The sequence below is a fragment of the Sorex araneus genome, chromosome 1 (genome assembly GCF_027595985.1).
Source record: "Sorex araneus isolate mSorAra2 chromosome 1, mSorAra2.pri, whole genome shotgun sequence".
Lineage (NCBI taxonomy): Eukaryota > Metazoa > Chordata > Mammalia > Eulipotyphla > Soricidae > Sorex > Sorex araneus.
In genome coordinates, this window is record NC_073302.1 from 98,496,205 (window position 1) to 98,511,744 (window position 15,540).

Below are 15,540 nucleotides of genomic sequence, written 5' to 3' on the forward strand. Positions count from 1 at the left end.
TCATGCTTTCACATTTCGATGTTTAGGTTTCCCTAGACATCCCCAAGAATGATGAGTCTTCTTCTTTTCTCCATTCTATGCTCATATCTTTTGTCAGAAAGTAACATTCTCCCCTCTCTTCTCTCCCTTCTCCCCGTCCCTCTCCTCTCCCCCATCTTTTTCCCCTCCTCCCTCTCTCTTTTCTCTCCCTCCCTCTCCCTGTATATAATATATAGAGATATATCACTTCACTTGTAATCACTTGTCATCCTGATATTCATCAATTTGTTCGAGCAGGTGCCAATAACATCTCCATTCATCCCTGTCGCATGCTGGTGTAGCCCAATGGTGTCTGCTTGCTAGAGGAACACGAAGAGGACCAAACCCTTCATTCAGGGTCTTAATGAAGAAGTCTGACCATTTCACAGGTGGGTGACGAGGTGTTCTTTTGACATCCCATGGAACCCATCGGTAATGGATATACAGATATACAAATACATAAACACACACGTCCTTCTCATATTTCTATAGGTACTTCTAATTTTTTGCTCAATAAAAAGATCCATTTAAAGACGGGATTTAAAAGGATAGGACACATATACTCCCGGGCACCATCAGAAGGGGTCCTGAGATCCCTGAGCACAGAGTTCAAACGCTGGCTGTGGCCCCTCCACTTCCATCCTTCCCTACCCCACTGCCCCATACACAAAAGACAGGACAGGAAGCAATGGAATAGGAAGGATAGGAGATTATCAGGGAAGAAAAGGCTATTAGGGAAATAGGGGGGAATGGTAGTGCATAGAGATGAACTTAATGATTCTGTGGTGCGACTATAATAAGTTGAAGATACAAACATTAAGTATCATAAAACCCATGACCTCTGCTCCCTGGCACAGGTGCTGTAGTTTATGCCTTACACCTTATTCAACTTCATTTGCTTTTAAAGCACACATGTGCCAGGTGATAGACTCAAGGCTGGAGTACATGCCTTGTGCTCAGAGGTTCCATCCTGAGTGCTTACATGCCCCTGATACAATGTGCCGCTGGGAGAGCCCAGAGTCTGCTGAGTGACTCCACATCCACACTCCAGGGCAGAGCACTGAATCTCGAGCTGCCACGGCAGACTCAGCATCACCCAAGTATCTTGTGGCTCCCCTAATGCTGCTGGCAAGGGCCAGAGTAAAGAAATTAAACATTCAGCAACAGTTTCTAGAGAAAAATATTTCAGTATATATTTAAAAAGTTAATAAAGAAAACCCTAACATACTATGTATGAAAATAAAAATCAGACAACAGTTCTGCTCATTTCATCTCACAACCTTCCAAACTTGAAATAGTTTTTTGGTGTGATGCAATTAAATCATTACTAATTAATAACTACTGTTAAATTACTAAGCAGTTTTTAAATATTACATGGATCACTGCTATCTTTGCGTATCTACCCTCTCTACAATCCACTTAACCCTATTTATCTAACCTTTAAACAGTTTCTCCTATGCTCTCAATGTCCTAGTTTTTCCACATTCGATGCTTTTTATTATTGTTGCTACTTTTACTATAACTATTTGTATGGCTTTTGTTTGTTTAAATAGATAACTTTTAGGGAAATACATAAGAAAGAAACCACAGAAGTATAAAAGTTAGTAAAATATTTTACAATCGTTGGCAACATTTACAAATAGATTTCAAGATCAGAACATTCCAATTTCCAAATGTTCTCTGAAAAAAATTAAACTAGCATTATCATGAATTTGTCTACTACAGATTTCTATGAGAAAGAAGAAAATACTACTTTAAAAAATTTTGATGGCTGGAGATAGTACAGTAGGTAAGACATTTGTCTTGCATGCATCTGATATGGGTTTGATTCCCAGTACCCCATATGTTCCTATGTTTCCCTGAGCAATGCCAGGAATAATTCCTGGTGAAGTACCAGGAGGTAACCCCTGAGTATCACTGGGTATAAAAAACTCATTTTGATTTGTCTTATTCAAGACCCTCCTCAAAAACAAAGGAAAAAAATGTAAGCAAGTTTTATGAGAGATACTAGTTTAAACTATGTCACTGTCACTGTCATCCCGTTGCTCATCGATTTGCTTGAGTGGGCACCAGTAAGGTCTCCATTGTGAAACTTGTTGTGACTGTTTTTGGCATATCGAATACGACATGGGTAGCTTGCCAGGCTCTGCCGTACGAGCGAGATACTCTCGGTAGCTTGCTGGGCTCTCCAAGAGGGACAGAGAAATCAAACCTGGGTAGGCCGCTGCAAGGCAAACACCTTACCCACTGTGCTATCGCTCCAGCCCTAAACTATGTAATTAAAAATATTTTTTTATTTAAGACACCATGATTTATAATGATTTAAAAAAAAACAATAATAAATGAAAGCAGGACAAGTCTAAGTCTAGAATTTTTTTCAGGCAAACCAAAATTAACTAAACCTTAAAATTCCATTATGATTCAGAAAATAAAAGTGTTCCAAAAATTTCCTTCATTTAATTAACTAATTAATGTCTGACTTGCTCACATTTGAAAACAAAGGTATACTATAAAATAATTAAACACTTCCATGTTAGGTTCTACATGGACTAGACCAAGTCCCAATATAACAGAAAATTTCCATGAAAAGTAACAAATTTAATAGACAATGCCCAACATCAAATGCCATTATGCAAGTGGAAGAATATTCAGACTGAAGAACTGACATTTTTGTGGTTTAGTATGAGTCATTATTTTCCAGTTGGTATCCATTAGTATAGACCACTGATGATATTTTCTTAGGTTTCCCTTCAGATAATCTGAGAAGTTGAGAAAAAGAAAAGAAAAACATATTCTTCACCTTGATATGCTTAATCCCCTGTGCACTTTAAAATGTGCTCTTGTTCCCATGTTTTCAAAGAAGAAGAATTAAAGTTCATGGGCCCAAAGGAACTGTAAGAGAATGGGAAACCGGATTGCAAATTAGGGTCAATTAAAGGCCAATGGATAGCATTAGACTGACAGTGATAAACCACATAAAGATAAAGTTTTAAATGCTGCAGTCTGAGAATCTAAACTTTTTAATGCAATGCGACTTAAAAAATTGAAATCAAAAAGTAACATGGAAATTCAGTGAGATAAATGCACTCCTCACATTATCTGATCAGTATTACCAACAAGCGAATCTTATTTTCTTGCATATTTCTCTTCTCTGCAACCACACCCAGCCTGAAATCCATGTTTTGTAGAATGTGAGGGGACAGGTGGATCACAGGAATAGGGGCCGATGGGAAGCACACAGGGAGATGCTGTGGAGCCAGGGAAAGGAAGCCAACAAGAGAACAGACACAGAGCATGGAGAAAAAAGAAACTTGTTGATCATTGTGTGATTGTAACCCAAACATGAAAGCTTGTAACTATCTCACAGTGATTCAATAAAATTTTTAGAAAAAGAATAAGAAACTTGTTTAAAATTACTATTTTATCATAATCTTCTAATGAAACTAAGCTTCTAATGTAATCTAAGATTACATTAGAAGAAGTTACTTACAATTTACAGTAAGTTTTTCCATAGAGAAAATGAATACAGGCAGAGAGAAAATTCCTGTAGACCATTTCTCAAATCTATCTTGGCAATAAATGGCCCACTAGTAAAAATGTTAGATATATAAATGCTTTTATTTTGAATATATGATCAACATCTTTTTTACACATTATTAGACATTGTATATCTTGGAATATGACTGGTGATTTTTAACAATTTCCAAATTCATAAAATCCATTAAATTTTACAGTTTTACCATGTAGAGCATGCCCTAGGTTTACTCATCAATAGACAGGAGTCATTGTCAAATTCAACTTTCCAATTTCTGAAAATATAAAAATTCTACTAATTGTGCAAATTCATCATTTCCTTAATCTACTACTTCTTCAGCCCTGTTAGAAGAACGCAAAGGAAAATAATTTTCAAAGATACTTTTTAATCATTTAAAATTTGTTGCACTTTTATCATCTCACAAAGAAGAATTAAGATGTGGACACTTACAGTTTCCTATGCATTGCATGGTGTGACCCCAAATCCCCAAAAAAATTACAACCAGAGACAGAAAGATAGTACATGGGTTAAGGCACTTGTCTTGCACACATCCAACTCCCTTTCGATTGCCAGGACTGTACATGGTCCTCAAGACTTTGTGAGGAATGATCCTCAGAAGACAGCCAGATATAATCCCGAAGCACCACCAAGTGTGGCCCCCACAAAGTAAAACAGAATGTGGACACTAAGAGAGAGGCAGGATCAGTTCTTACCCATGAAAATTGTTCTTGTACTATGATTTTGCTCCTAGTTGATGCATTAGCAAAAACTTTTATGACACTATGTTACAGATCTTCATGATTTCACTTCAATAGTGAGATCAACACTGAAAAAAAAAAACTTCAACAATAAAAAAAAGAAGCATACTGTGTAGTATGAGTCTATCACTTTTCTACTATATTAACACTATATTAACAAAATCTTTCACTCTTTTCTGTACTCTACCCTTTATGTGTCTAAGAAAATGTGTCGTGTCAAGGCTGACTAAAAGGATGGAGATTAGGGAGACACAGAGTATGTGATAATAAATTAGTTTTCACCTAAATAGGGCTTTCAGTTCTTCAGAGTATAATCTTATCTATTGAATCAGCTAATCCTCAATACAACAGTCTCCTCAGATAGTAAGTTATATTGGATGCTTTATGGCTAGGAAAGATAAGGAGAGAAAAGAGATGATTTTTTTGGCATTTTGGGATCTCCTATTATGTAACTGAGCCTACACTATATATTGTAATACATGAGTTATTTACCATTTAAATGATTTAGCTTTATCTTTTTTTTGCAGGCATAATTTTATAGACTTGCCAAGACATAAAACATATAAAAAACTTAACATAGTTCTTGGCCCATGAGAGCAACTGATTAGTTCTGGCTATTATTGATACTTATTCTAAATTTCTGTTTCATATATATAGGCATTATATAATTTATTGATCTGTTGAAGTTGCCAAGGTTCGATGAAGATCAATAAATGCTTTTTTAATGAAATACTTTCTACCTCAGACTTTAATTGCATTCAGCTATAATAATCAAGTTGTAAAACATTTTCTGCCCATTCCATATAGTAGGAGACAGATTTCCTTGGTCCAGAAGGATCAGCAGGCATCAAACGTTAACCAAAAGAAAGGATCTGTTGCTCTGAAATATCAGCTATATGTTCAGCAATTTCCTTCCATAATCCATTTTTCTGAATTCCTTCTAATAATTTTAACATTAACCTGCATTTCTTTACTTTTATAGGTACCATTCTGGGAGCACCTGGGCCACTTTAAAAGTGTTCTTTCTCTCAGTGTGACTTGACAGTTTCTTGGCCGGTGAAACACTGTGCTTGAATCCAGAAGTATCCAGAGGCAACCGGCCTATCCTGGCAGAGTCCAGAAGGTCGGGCAGGGCTGGGAATCAAATGTAAGACCTCACATATACTGGGCATGTGTTCTACCTCCTGAGCTATCACTTTTAATGCTAATTAAAAGCTAAATTTTCTGTGTAGTGTGTCTCTAAATATGACACACTACATTTCCACAGGAAAGTTCCAATAAAGGCAAATTCTATTCATCAGTATGAGTACATACTATGAACAATCCAAAAGAAGTGATTTTGAGAATCTGTGCAGTATGAAACATAAGCAAATGTTCAAATAAATTACACATAGCACTCAACTCTTAACTCTGACACTAACCATTAAATAGGATGTAAGAAAATCATTTGGTTTCCTCATTTTATACTTCTTAATGTATAAAGAGGGAAGAAGAGTTTATTCTATTTTTAAAATATTTAATTTTGATATCTATTAAACTATTTAGGCATTAATTATTTACACCATTACTATTTGATAGCATTAATGTCATAGATACTAATAGTTTTTTTAATCTACATAGTAATAACTATCTTTTGTTTAGTGCATATTTATCAAGTACTAAGCATTCTATCTAGATTTTCTCTTGTAATCTTCATAAATAATAAAGCCCAACTTTATAGGTGAATTTTATATACTTAAGCTTAGAAAAGTAATTTTCTAAAATTAAATGCCTGTGTCACAATGTATAATCATACATGGATTTTGACCATTTATCTTTTTATAAGGGGTTGGGTTTTTTTATATTTTTTTCTCCCCAGAATTTCCCAGGAATTTAAAAAACAAACAGATTCATCAAAGAAATTCTTTCTATACTGAACATAATGAACTAGGGACACTGGCTAGAGTTAGAAAACCTACCATCCACATTCAATTTTACATCACGTTCATAAAGAAGACGCCTAACTGTGCTGTTTGTCTCCAGTGAGATAAATAAAATAGAACAAGTTTTAAGGGCCCTGTAACATTCTATAGCTCTAGAGACTCCTTTTAGTTTGTGTGTTCCCATGGAGAAATTGTATAGATTACAGCATCCAGAATTATAAAAAAATAGTTCTGGAAATTTTCTGGTGTTTTCAAGAACAATATTTTTAAGTCAAGTGAATTACAAATTTGTTCATGTCTGGGTTCACAGTACACAATGTTCCAAGCTCAGTCCCCTCACTACTGTCCACTCTCCTCCACCACACTGAGTTTGCTGCGTCGTCATACAAGCTCACTGCAGCGAGCTATGGACCAACAAGGGTTCACCCTGGACATCTCCTATTGCAACTTGTGTGAAAAGTGACTTATCCACTCCACTCAGAACCTTAATTTTCCTTTATTTTTTTTTTTTTGTAAAAAGTTATCATTCTTCCCTTTCAGGGTTGTTGTAAGATCTAACTTAACTCTAAGAATCAAATGAGAGGGGCCGAATGACAGTCCACAGTCCTCCCCTGGCACACAGCCAACCAGCTTTGGTCCCTAGGGTCCCATACAGCCCCACAGCCCACAGGTGTGATCCCTGAGAACAGAGCCAAGAGGAAATACTGAGCACCAGCAGGTGTGGCCCAAAGCCAGAAGATAATTCAAATCTCATCTTTGTTCTTATTATAAAAGCCTCCAGCTCCGGGCCCATCTTTTCAACCCCACCATTCTTCCTGCACTAACATATGCCTCAGAGACCTGGGCCCTATGAAAACAGGATGAGAACGTCATTTGGGTATCCCAAAGAGGAACAGAAAGAGCTATGCTTGGAGTATCACATTTCACTCAAATGAGAGAAGGAATCTGGAGTTCTGACCTCCGTTGATGACCAAGGACCAGGGATACTGTCGCATTTGCCAAGGTGTCAAAAATCAAATGGGCTGGACACGTAATGTGATTTAGAGATGACCGCTGGACTAGAGCTGTTACAGACTGGATTCCACAGGACGTCAAAAGAACACCTGGCCGCCCACCTACGAGATGGAAAGACTTCTTCTGAATGAACAGTTTGAGGCACTTTCTGTCCTGGAGCGAGCAGATGCCATTGGGCTACACTAGCACGAAGTAGGGACAAATGGAGACATTACTGGCGCCCCCTCTAGCAAATTGATGAGCCACGGGACAACAAGTGAAGTGATTATAAAAGGAACTATGCCTGGAATAGAAAATGTAATTAATAATTATTAGGTTGAGCCAAGTCAAATGGTATAAAATCGGTATTTTTAAAATAATATGGCAATTCCATACAGTTTAACATAGTACAAACGGAAGTGAAGAGAAAAAAGTTAAAAATATAACCTTTGGACCAGGATGTTTGAGTTAGATAGTTACAGCTATCATTCTATGTTAGAGAACTCTAATTTAGTTTCTTATATATAAAACGTATTTGATATGCCAAAAACAGTAACAGTAATAACAACAACGTGCTCTTCGTGTTCTTGGAGTGAGCAGGCGCCATTGGGCTACACTAGCACTCGACAGGAACGAATGAAGACATTAATGGTGCCTGCTCGAGTAATGAATGAACAACAGGATGACAGTGACATTGACAGATATAAAATAAAAAATTAAAAATATTTGCTTCATAGGATTAATAATAAGATTAATCTACAATAGTAATATATTAATATCAGGTATTCATTCCTCAATTCCTCAATGATTATAACCTGTTTTAATATCATTAATAATTATAGTTATTTATTAAATTTGTAAATTATTAATCATTAATAATTAAATGAAGCAACTGATTCTGAAATCTTTGATATGAATTCTACCTTTCACTTTGGTGCTATTTTAGATAAAACAAAACTGCCATCTGATTAAGCAGTTCCACTCCTACATATCTATACCAAGAGCACAGAAACAACATAACTGTGTATAGCCACTGAAGAAGACAGCTTGGCAATTTTATAAAATTTAACATATTCTTTCATTACAATTTATTCACTCTCTCCTTTGTATTCATTTAAGTTGAACACATTACAATTTTTTTTATTATTTTAAATATATTTTTCACAATCCTTTTTACATGTTTTTGTGTGCACAAGGAAATTTAATTTATTTATTTACTTGTTGGAGACCAGACCAGTGGTCAGCTCAGGAGACTGGGGGCAGACATTCCTAGGAAGCTCAGCCCTGCGGTTATGCCTGATGGTCTAGCACTTCACAGGGCTGACCTAGGGCCACCAAGGCCATACACGGCAGTACCTGGGAGCCCTGGGTGGTGCCAAGTGTTGAACTTAGTGTCTCATCAACCAGGCATGTATTCAACAAGCTGAGCTACCCCCATGATCCTGACAGAGAAATTTAATACAAATGACTCATACTTTCATTGGGAGTTGGAAAACATGTCAGAGAAAAACTAAATAAAATGTGTAGAGAAACTTTATAGAGAATTGTCCGAAATACTAGAAGCACGGTGTCCTTCAATAGGATCAATAAGTTGATCCACACGGACAGCAGACTAGTACTCACTCTAAATTAGAAATGAAGAAGGCAGGGGACTTGAGCAGGTGAGGACTTGCCTTGCATTTAGCCAACCTGGGTCTGGTCACAGTACTGCATTTGGTCCCCCTGAGCACCACTAGAACTGGTACCTGAGCAGAGAACCAGGTGTAAGCCCTGAGAATGGCTAGCTGAGGCCCCAAAACAAAACAAAATAGACAAAATTAAATGAAAAAGAATATAGTGGTTATATCTAACTCAGTCGCTAAACAGGAAGAACATTATTTAGAAACAGTATATTTGGAATTACAATATTTCCAAAATACACTTACTTAACAATATTATTTGAATAGAGACCACAGTGAATGCCTAGAAAATTCTATACATATATAGCTTTCTAAGTATTCAAGATGTGAAATTCTAAATATAATTTTAATATTCTGTGCAACAAAAGGAAAGAGTTTATAATGAAGCTTATTCTAAAACTTGTAAGAGGCTCAGATTCTTTCTCAGATGAAGTAAAAAGGCACAGATTCTTTCTCAACCAACATTAAAATCAATAATGACTTGGGTCCATTTTCCAGACACCAACTTAATCTCAAAAACTCACATGATGTCAGATTTGTCTCAAAAATTTTATTTATGACATAACTTCCAGGACTCCTTTGAGGATAAACTATCTCTAAATAACTTAAAGGATAATAATTGATCAAGAGAGATTACCATTTTAGATTAGAAAAGGAATTTTCTCAAGCCCCACAATTTTGTTCCAATTAACAAATTCATCTTAGTAAGAGATACTTTTAAAACAAAGAAAAATTTTTCATGACATATGATAGTAAAAAAACAATTTTAAGACAAACTGAAAATATAAATTGAGATCATTGCACCAAGACAATAACTAGATTCAAACAAGTAGATTTAAACATTCTACCACAACTATTAGTTTAGAGGCAATAATATATAGAGCTAATACTTTATACATAAGGATATTATGAAACATGTTCGCTCCTCAAATTAAAGTGTTTACATTAATGAAGTTATATACAACTCGTATTTATATGAGTATGATCATAAGGGTGTCCATAGATGATATCTGGAGTTAAAATGACCCATCTTTTAAAACTGGGAATAACAGAAACACATATTTAAGAGTTGGTCACAAAACATGTATCAGAAATTTCTATTAAAATGCAAATCACTGTAGTTTTCTTAAATAACCAATTTCAGCCTAAGAAATCAATGGGGTTCTTTATTTAAAAGCCAGATCTGAATCCTATTCTTCAGCACAAATTAAAAATATAAATATTTGTGACAATTCAATGATTAATATTTGATAGCATTCTTATAGCTGTAAAATATGCATTTATCATAAAACTTTTTACTACAGAAACTACTGCATAATCTAACTTGGAAAATTATTATATATCAATTTAAAGTGTTTTGTGCATGGACTATAGATTTGTTGTTTATTTGTTTGGGGCCACACCCAGCAGTGCTCAGGGCTTACTTCTGGCTCTGTGCTCAGGGATCACTTCTGGTGGGCTCAGGTGACAATACACAGAACCAGGAATCGAACCCAGGCCTGCCTCATGTAAGGCAAGCACCCTACTCGCTATACCAGAACCTGCTGCACTAAGATGTGTGAATAAATTACTTGTGTAATAACATCAGAAAAGACTAAAGTAAAAGGTTGCTATGGGAGGTAAAGAAAGATTTTGGCCTGTTGTTTTTTCTATTTATTTGCTTGTTTCTTGTTTTAGCTTTCCTTTAAAAACTCACTTTCCCTTGCTCCAAAGACCACAAGGGAAATTTCCCTCTGTTGCTCAGCCTGCAGTTTGGCCTCACGGCCCAGTGCTCTACCATAGCTACATGAGGCAGTACTTGGGAGTTGCAATGGTGCCAAGGGTGGAAGTCAATGCCTCACACCAGACGAACTAGCTCCACAATCCTTATAGAAAAAAAAAAATTACATGACTAGTTTATTTTTACTGGGCAGATCCAACAGACAAAAACTGCCCATCAGTAGCACACGAGCCTAAAACAGGATACCTAGGACCGGAGAGATATTTCGACCCAGATAGTGTGTAGGAAGTTCCGGGGTGGGGAGGGGTTCCTGGGCTCCTGTAATCAGCACTGTTGGGGGGACAAAGCCTTTAGCCAGCTGTTCCCAGGCACCCTCTTCTCTCCTCCCCCCACACACTGGGCAAATTCAAGCACAGGGGAGGGGTGTCATGTGATGCACAGGGGTTACTCCTGGCTTTGCACTCAGGAATTACTCCTGGCAGCCTCAGAGGAATATATAGGGGGGATGCTGGGAATCAAACCCGGGTTGGCTGCATGCAAGGCAAACACCCTACCTGTTGGGCGTTTGCCTTGCAGCGGCTGACCCAGATTCAATTCCTCCATCCCTCTCAGAGAGCCTGGCAAGCTACTGAGAGTATCCCGCCCGCACGGCAGAACCTGGCAAGCTACCCATGGCATATTAGATATGCCAAAAACATTAACAAGTCTCACAATGGAGATGTTACTGGGACCCACTCGAGCAAATCGATTAACAATGGGATGACAGTGCTATAGTGTGTAGGGCATTTGCTTTGCAAGCAACCAACCAGGGCTGGATCACCAGCATTGCAAACGGTCCCCACGCCTTGCCAGCCCTGGTCTCTGAGGTTAAATCGAGGAGTAAACCATGAGCGCTGCCGGAAGTAGGTGTGACTCAGAAATCAAATGATAAAAATAGTAAGATAAAATGGACCAATTAGAAAATCTGTGCAGTATGAGGGAAAAGCGAAATCCAGACAGGATAACACTCAAATCCTAGCTCAGACACTCATCTCCAAAGGAACTTAAAATCTTTTGGCTTCCTTTTACTATATTTCCTCAAGTGAAAAGTTTACTGCTTTAAACAAGATAGTCGTGATGTGTGTTTAATGTTTATATTAAACATCTATAAGTGACTAGTTAAATGAACTTCTAAGTAGTTGAGCAATTTTTCAATAGAGACCAATGATTTCAAACTATGACCAAGACTTAACTCCTCTTTCTGTCTCTGTAAGTCGGATAAATATAACTTGTGGACCCTCCTTACCCATAGTAGTCATATAAATATGTTCTACCTTGCACCTTATAGATGAGTGACAGCACCTTTATACACAGTGCTATTGCCAAAACAATGAGCAATGAAAATACCACTCTCTGTGTTTTAAGATGCTTCTGTGTTTTAAAATGGGACTACAGAAAATCAGCTTCAGAAAAACCATCATAATAGTTATGAACCAAATTCACATAAAAGCGACTTTTATGTGAGTATCAGAATACTTATAGATTTCTCAAGGTCTCTCAAGTTTCTCAAGTTTTCCTCGGGTGGGACCATGATCTTAGGAGTGAGGAAAAGAATGTAAGGTCTAAGTCACAAATTATTAATTATGTAATACACAATTATTAAATAAGCAAAACAATGAAATAAGCTGTAGTTATCTCACTTTTATATGTCATATCATTATAATTTAAAAGTTACCTGCAGATTTTAACTGTAAAACAATACTACAATTAATCATTACAAAAGATAAGCCTCAGAAAAATTAGATTAAATATTGCTTTACAAAGAAAGTATAAAGATTATAGTTTCTTTTCACTTAAAAAAGTAATTGAGGCCAAAAATAACACATTCCAAAAGGGCTTAGAAAAGTTAATCACTGTATCACTGTATCAATGTAATGCCGCTGCTCATCAATTTGCTTGAGCGGACACCAGAAACATCTCCATTATGAGACCTGTTGTTTCTGTTTTTGGCATATCGAATACACCACAGGTAGCTTGCCAGGCTCATCTCCGAGAAGGATGGAGGAATCGAACCCAGGTCGGCCACGTGCAAGGCAAATGCCCCACCAGCTGTGCTATCACTCCAGCCCGTTTGAAAAGCTAAAGTCTTAAAAATTCATAAGGAGTTGTTCCTGTTAAATGAGACATTTAGAAATCAGCTTACATCTCAAGAGACTGGCGTTGGGTTGTCAGTGAGTGGTGATAGGTGTTCTGTTAGAGAAGAGATGAATCCCTGACATACTACAATAGCATACATCCACTTACAATAATTCACTTAGTGAAAAAGCAGGTGTTGAGTGATTATAATGGGTCAGTTTTCATCAACAGTAACAAAAGTCCCATTCCTGTGGGAAGTGTTGAAAATGGCGGGGGGCGGGAAGATATGACATGTCACTGCCACTGTCATCCTGTTGCTCATCGATTTGCTCAAGCGGGCACCAGTAACGTCTCCATTTTTAGACTTGTTACTATTTTACTATTTTTGGCATACTGAATACGCTATGGGTAGCTTGCCAGGCTCTGCTTGGCGGGCAAGATACTCTCCATAGCTTGCTGGGCTCTCCGAGAGGGGCAGAGGAATCGAACCCAGGTCGGCTGCATGCAAGACAAACGCCCTACCGCTGTGCTATCACTCGAGCCCTGACAATCTCTATAAACTTTAAATAACTGAAAACTTAAGTCTTAAAATGCAGTATTTTCAAAATATCAGATATGTAATCACCAAACAATGGAAGTAGTAGTTCTTTAGTGAAATGCAATAGCAACTGATTAATCCAACTTCAGTTTACTTTACTAGCAATATGCCCAAGCACTGCTCTGGAAAATGAGGTTTAATGATAAATAAGTACTGGGGTAGGAGTGCTAGTACAACAGAAGACAGTTTGCCTTACATGCGGCCAACCCCAGTTCTGAGCTCTGACATCCTGTGTGGTCCCGAGTACTGCCAAGTGTAATCCTGAGTACAGAGCCAGGAGTAAACCCTGAACACTGAAGCCTGAACACACACACACACACACACACACACACACACACACACACACACAAAATTTAATTAAAAATAAATATAAGTAAAACAATTAATGGAAGAAAAGTATAGCAATGCATCTCCCATTTAAAATGCATTTTTTTTGTCAATGAGTGGAAGGAAAACAATGTGTTTTGTGGCCGTTCTAGGAATTTTTAATAGGTTTTATGCTTCTTTGGTTGCTGCTTAGAAAAAGCAATGTCCTCTACTTCTTGATAAATAAGTAAAAACTACAGTTTGTCATTTCTTTGTCCCTGTGGAGAGACGATCCTTCAGCTCATTTCCCAACTGGCAATATGTGCCAACGCTTCTCCCCACTGCTAACCTGGATCAGTAGTTGGATTCTTTAACTTTGGTAGAAAGTTAAGTTTGGTTTTTAAGACTCCATTTTAATTGAGCAGGTTGGAGATGACAATGCGAGAAAACTTGCCTATATTTGAGGGTGGTATGCTTCTAAAGTGATCAACCATTGTTTCTCCAATGAATGGAAGAACTAAATAACCTTCCAGCGTCCTGTCCAGGGAAGCCCACTCATGGGGTCACCCAGCTCCCACTTACCCCCAGCATCTGGTGGATGTAGTAATACTCCGGTCCTTGCTTATACAGCAGGAAGGTTTCCCAGAAAAGGAAGATATTCAAGGAGAGCCAGGTGAGCTAATCACAGAAAAGAAAGGGGGAAAGATTAGAAATAAATATTACCTGCTGAATGGAAACCTCAAGAACATTCCTTTCTACGGAAATCAGAAAGTCACAGCAAAGAGTGTTCCCAAATGAGTCGGCCAGCCGAGCAGCAGAGGCGCCCGAGTCTCTGCACCAGAAAGGAAACACTCGCGTGGCCAACAGGTCCCCGTCCTTAGGGTCCAAGGAATTCATCGGGTACAAAAGACTACAAAGGGGAGCTCTGTGCCTTATTATAAGCATCACCAGCACCGAAATGAAAAAGTCTGGCAAAACAAAAGCTACGGGAAGGGGGAAGGGGAGATGCGTAAAGACGTTCAAACTCCCAGTCTTAAAGGGGGTCCCCTCCCTTCCACCTGCCCCCGAGAGGGGCGTCTGCAAACTCCGCGAGGAGCAGCCCAAAGTTTGGCCACTAGAGGATTTCCAGGGAGAGGCGAAGCTCGCCCCGCGCCCCCGCGCCCCCGCGCGCCGCGGTACCCGAGGATGCAGGAGCGCCCCCGAGAGCGCCCGCGCCCCCAAGGATGCGGGAGCCCCCGCGCCCCCGAGGATGCAGGAGCGCGCCCGCGCCCCCGAGGGTGCAGGAGCGCGCCCGCGTCCCCGGGAGCGCCCGCGGCCCCGCGCCCCCAGGATGCAGGGGCGCCCGCGGCCGGCCTACCAGGCAGAGGTGCTTGAGGGCCTCGTTGGCCAGCCAGCTCCTGCAGGGCGCTGCCATGCCCGCCCGCCCGCCGCGCCGCCCCGTCCGCGCGCCCCGCTCCGGGCACGAGCCTGTTGTTGTGGCCGGGGACACGCACACGCGCCGGGCACAGGCGGGAGCCGGCAGGCCCCCGCCCAGCCCGACGCCCCCCGCCACGCCCCACCCGGCCGCCCCCCGCCACGCCCCCACCCGGCCGCCCCCGCAACGCAGCCTGACGTCACCCCGGGCGGGGGGCGCCGCCCACTCTGAGGCTGGCCGGGGCGGTGACTGGGCGGCCGCCCTCCAGGGCCAGCGCTCACGGAAGAGTGCTCGGGGGTGGACAGTGGCGGGACTGCTCGGTCACTCACTCTCATCACAGCGGGTCCGTTCCCGGGACGGTCCAGGTCTTCGTCAAGTTATCAGTAACTTCGGACCTCTCAGTCTCTCTGAGTGTGTTTCGTATTACTTGGATCATATACATGGCATGGCATTACTGGTGTTTGGTTCTGACTCTGTCTTTC

At 39.6% G+C, this 15,540-nt stretch overlaps 1 protein-coding gene across 2 annotated transcripts in view; it reads right to left on the reverse strand.

The window, feature by feature from the left end:
* NOX4 (NADPH oxidase 4) overlaps positions 1-15,058 on the reverse strand; it is a 203,377-nt gene extending 188,319 nt beyond the window's left edge. Inside the window, exons 1-2 of one of the 2 annotated variants that reach the window (XM_055143267.1) lie at positions 15,002-15,058; positions 14,227-14,322 (exon numbers count right to left, since the gene is read on the reverse strand). In XM_055143267.1, coding sequence (XP_054999242.1) covers positions 14,227-14,322; positions 15,002-15,058 — 153 coding nt within the window. Of the gene's footprint in view, positions 1-14,226; positions 14,323-14,823; positions 14,899-15,001 lie in introns of those variants that run through there. The other variant, XM_055143273.1, reaches the window with a different exon arrangement.
* Between the last annotated feature and the right edge of the window lie 482 nt (positions 15,059-15,540).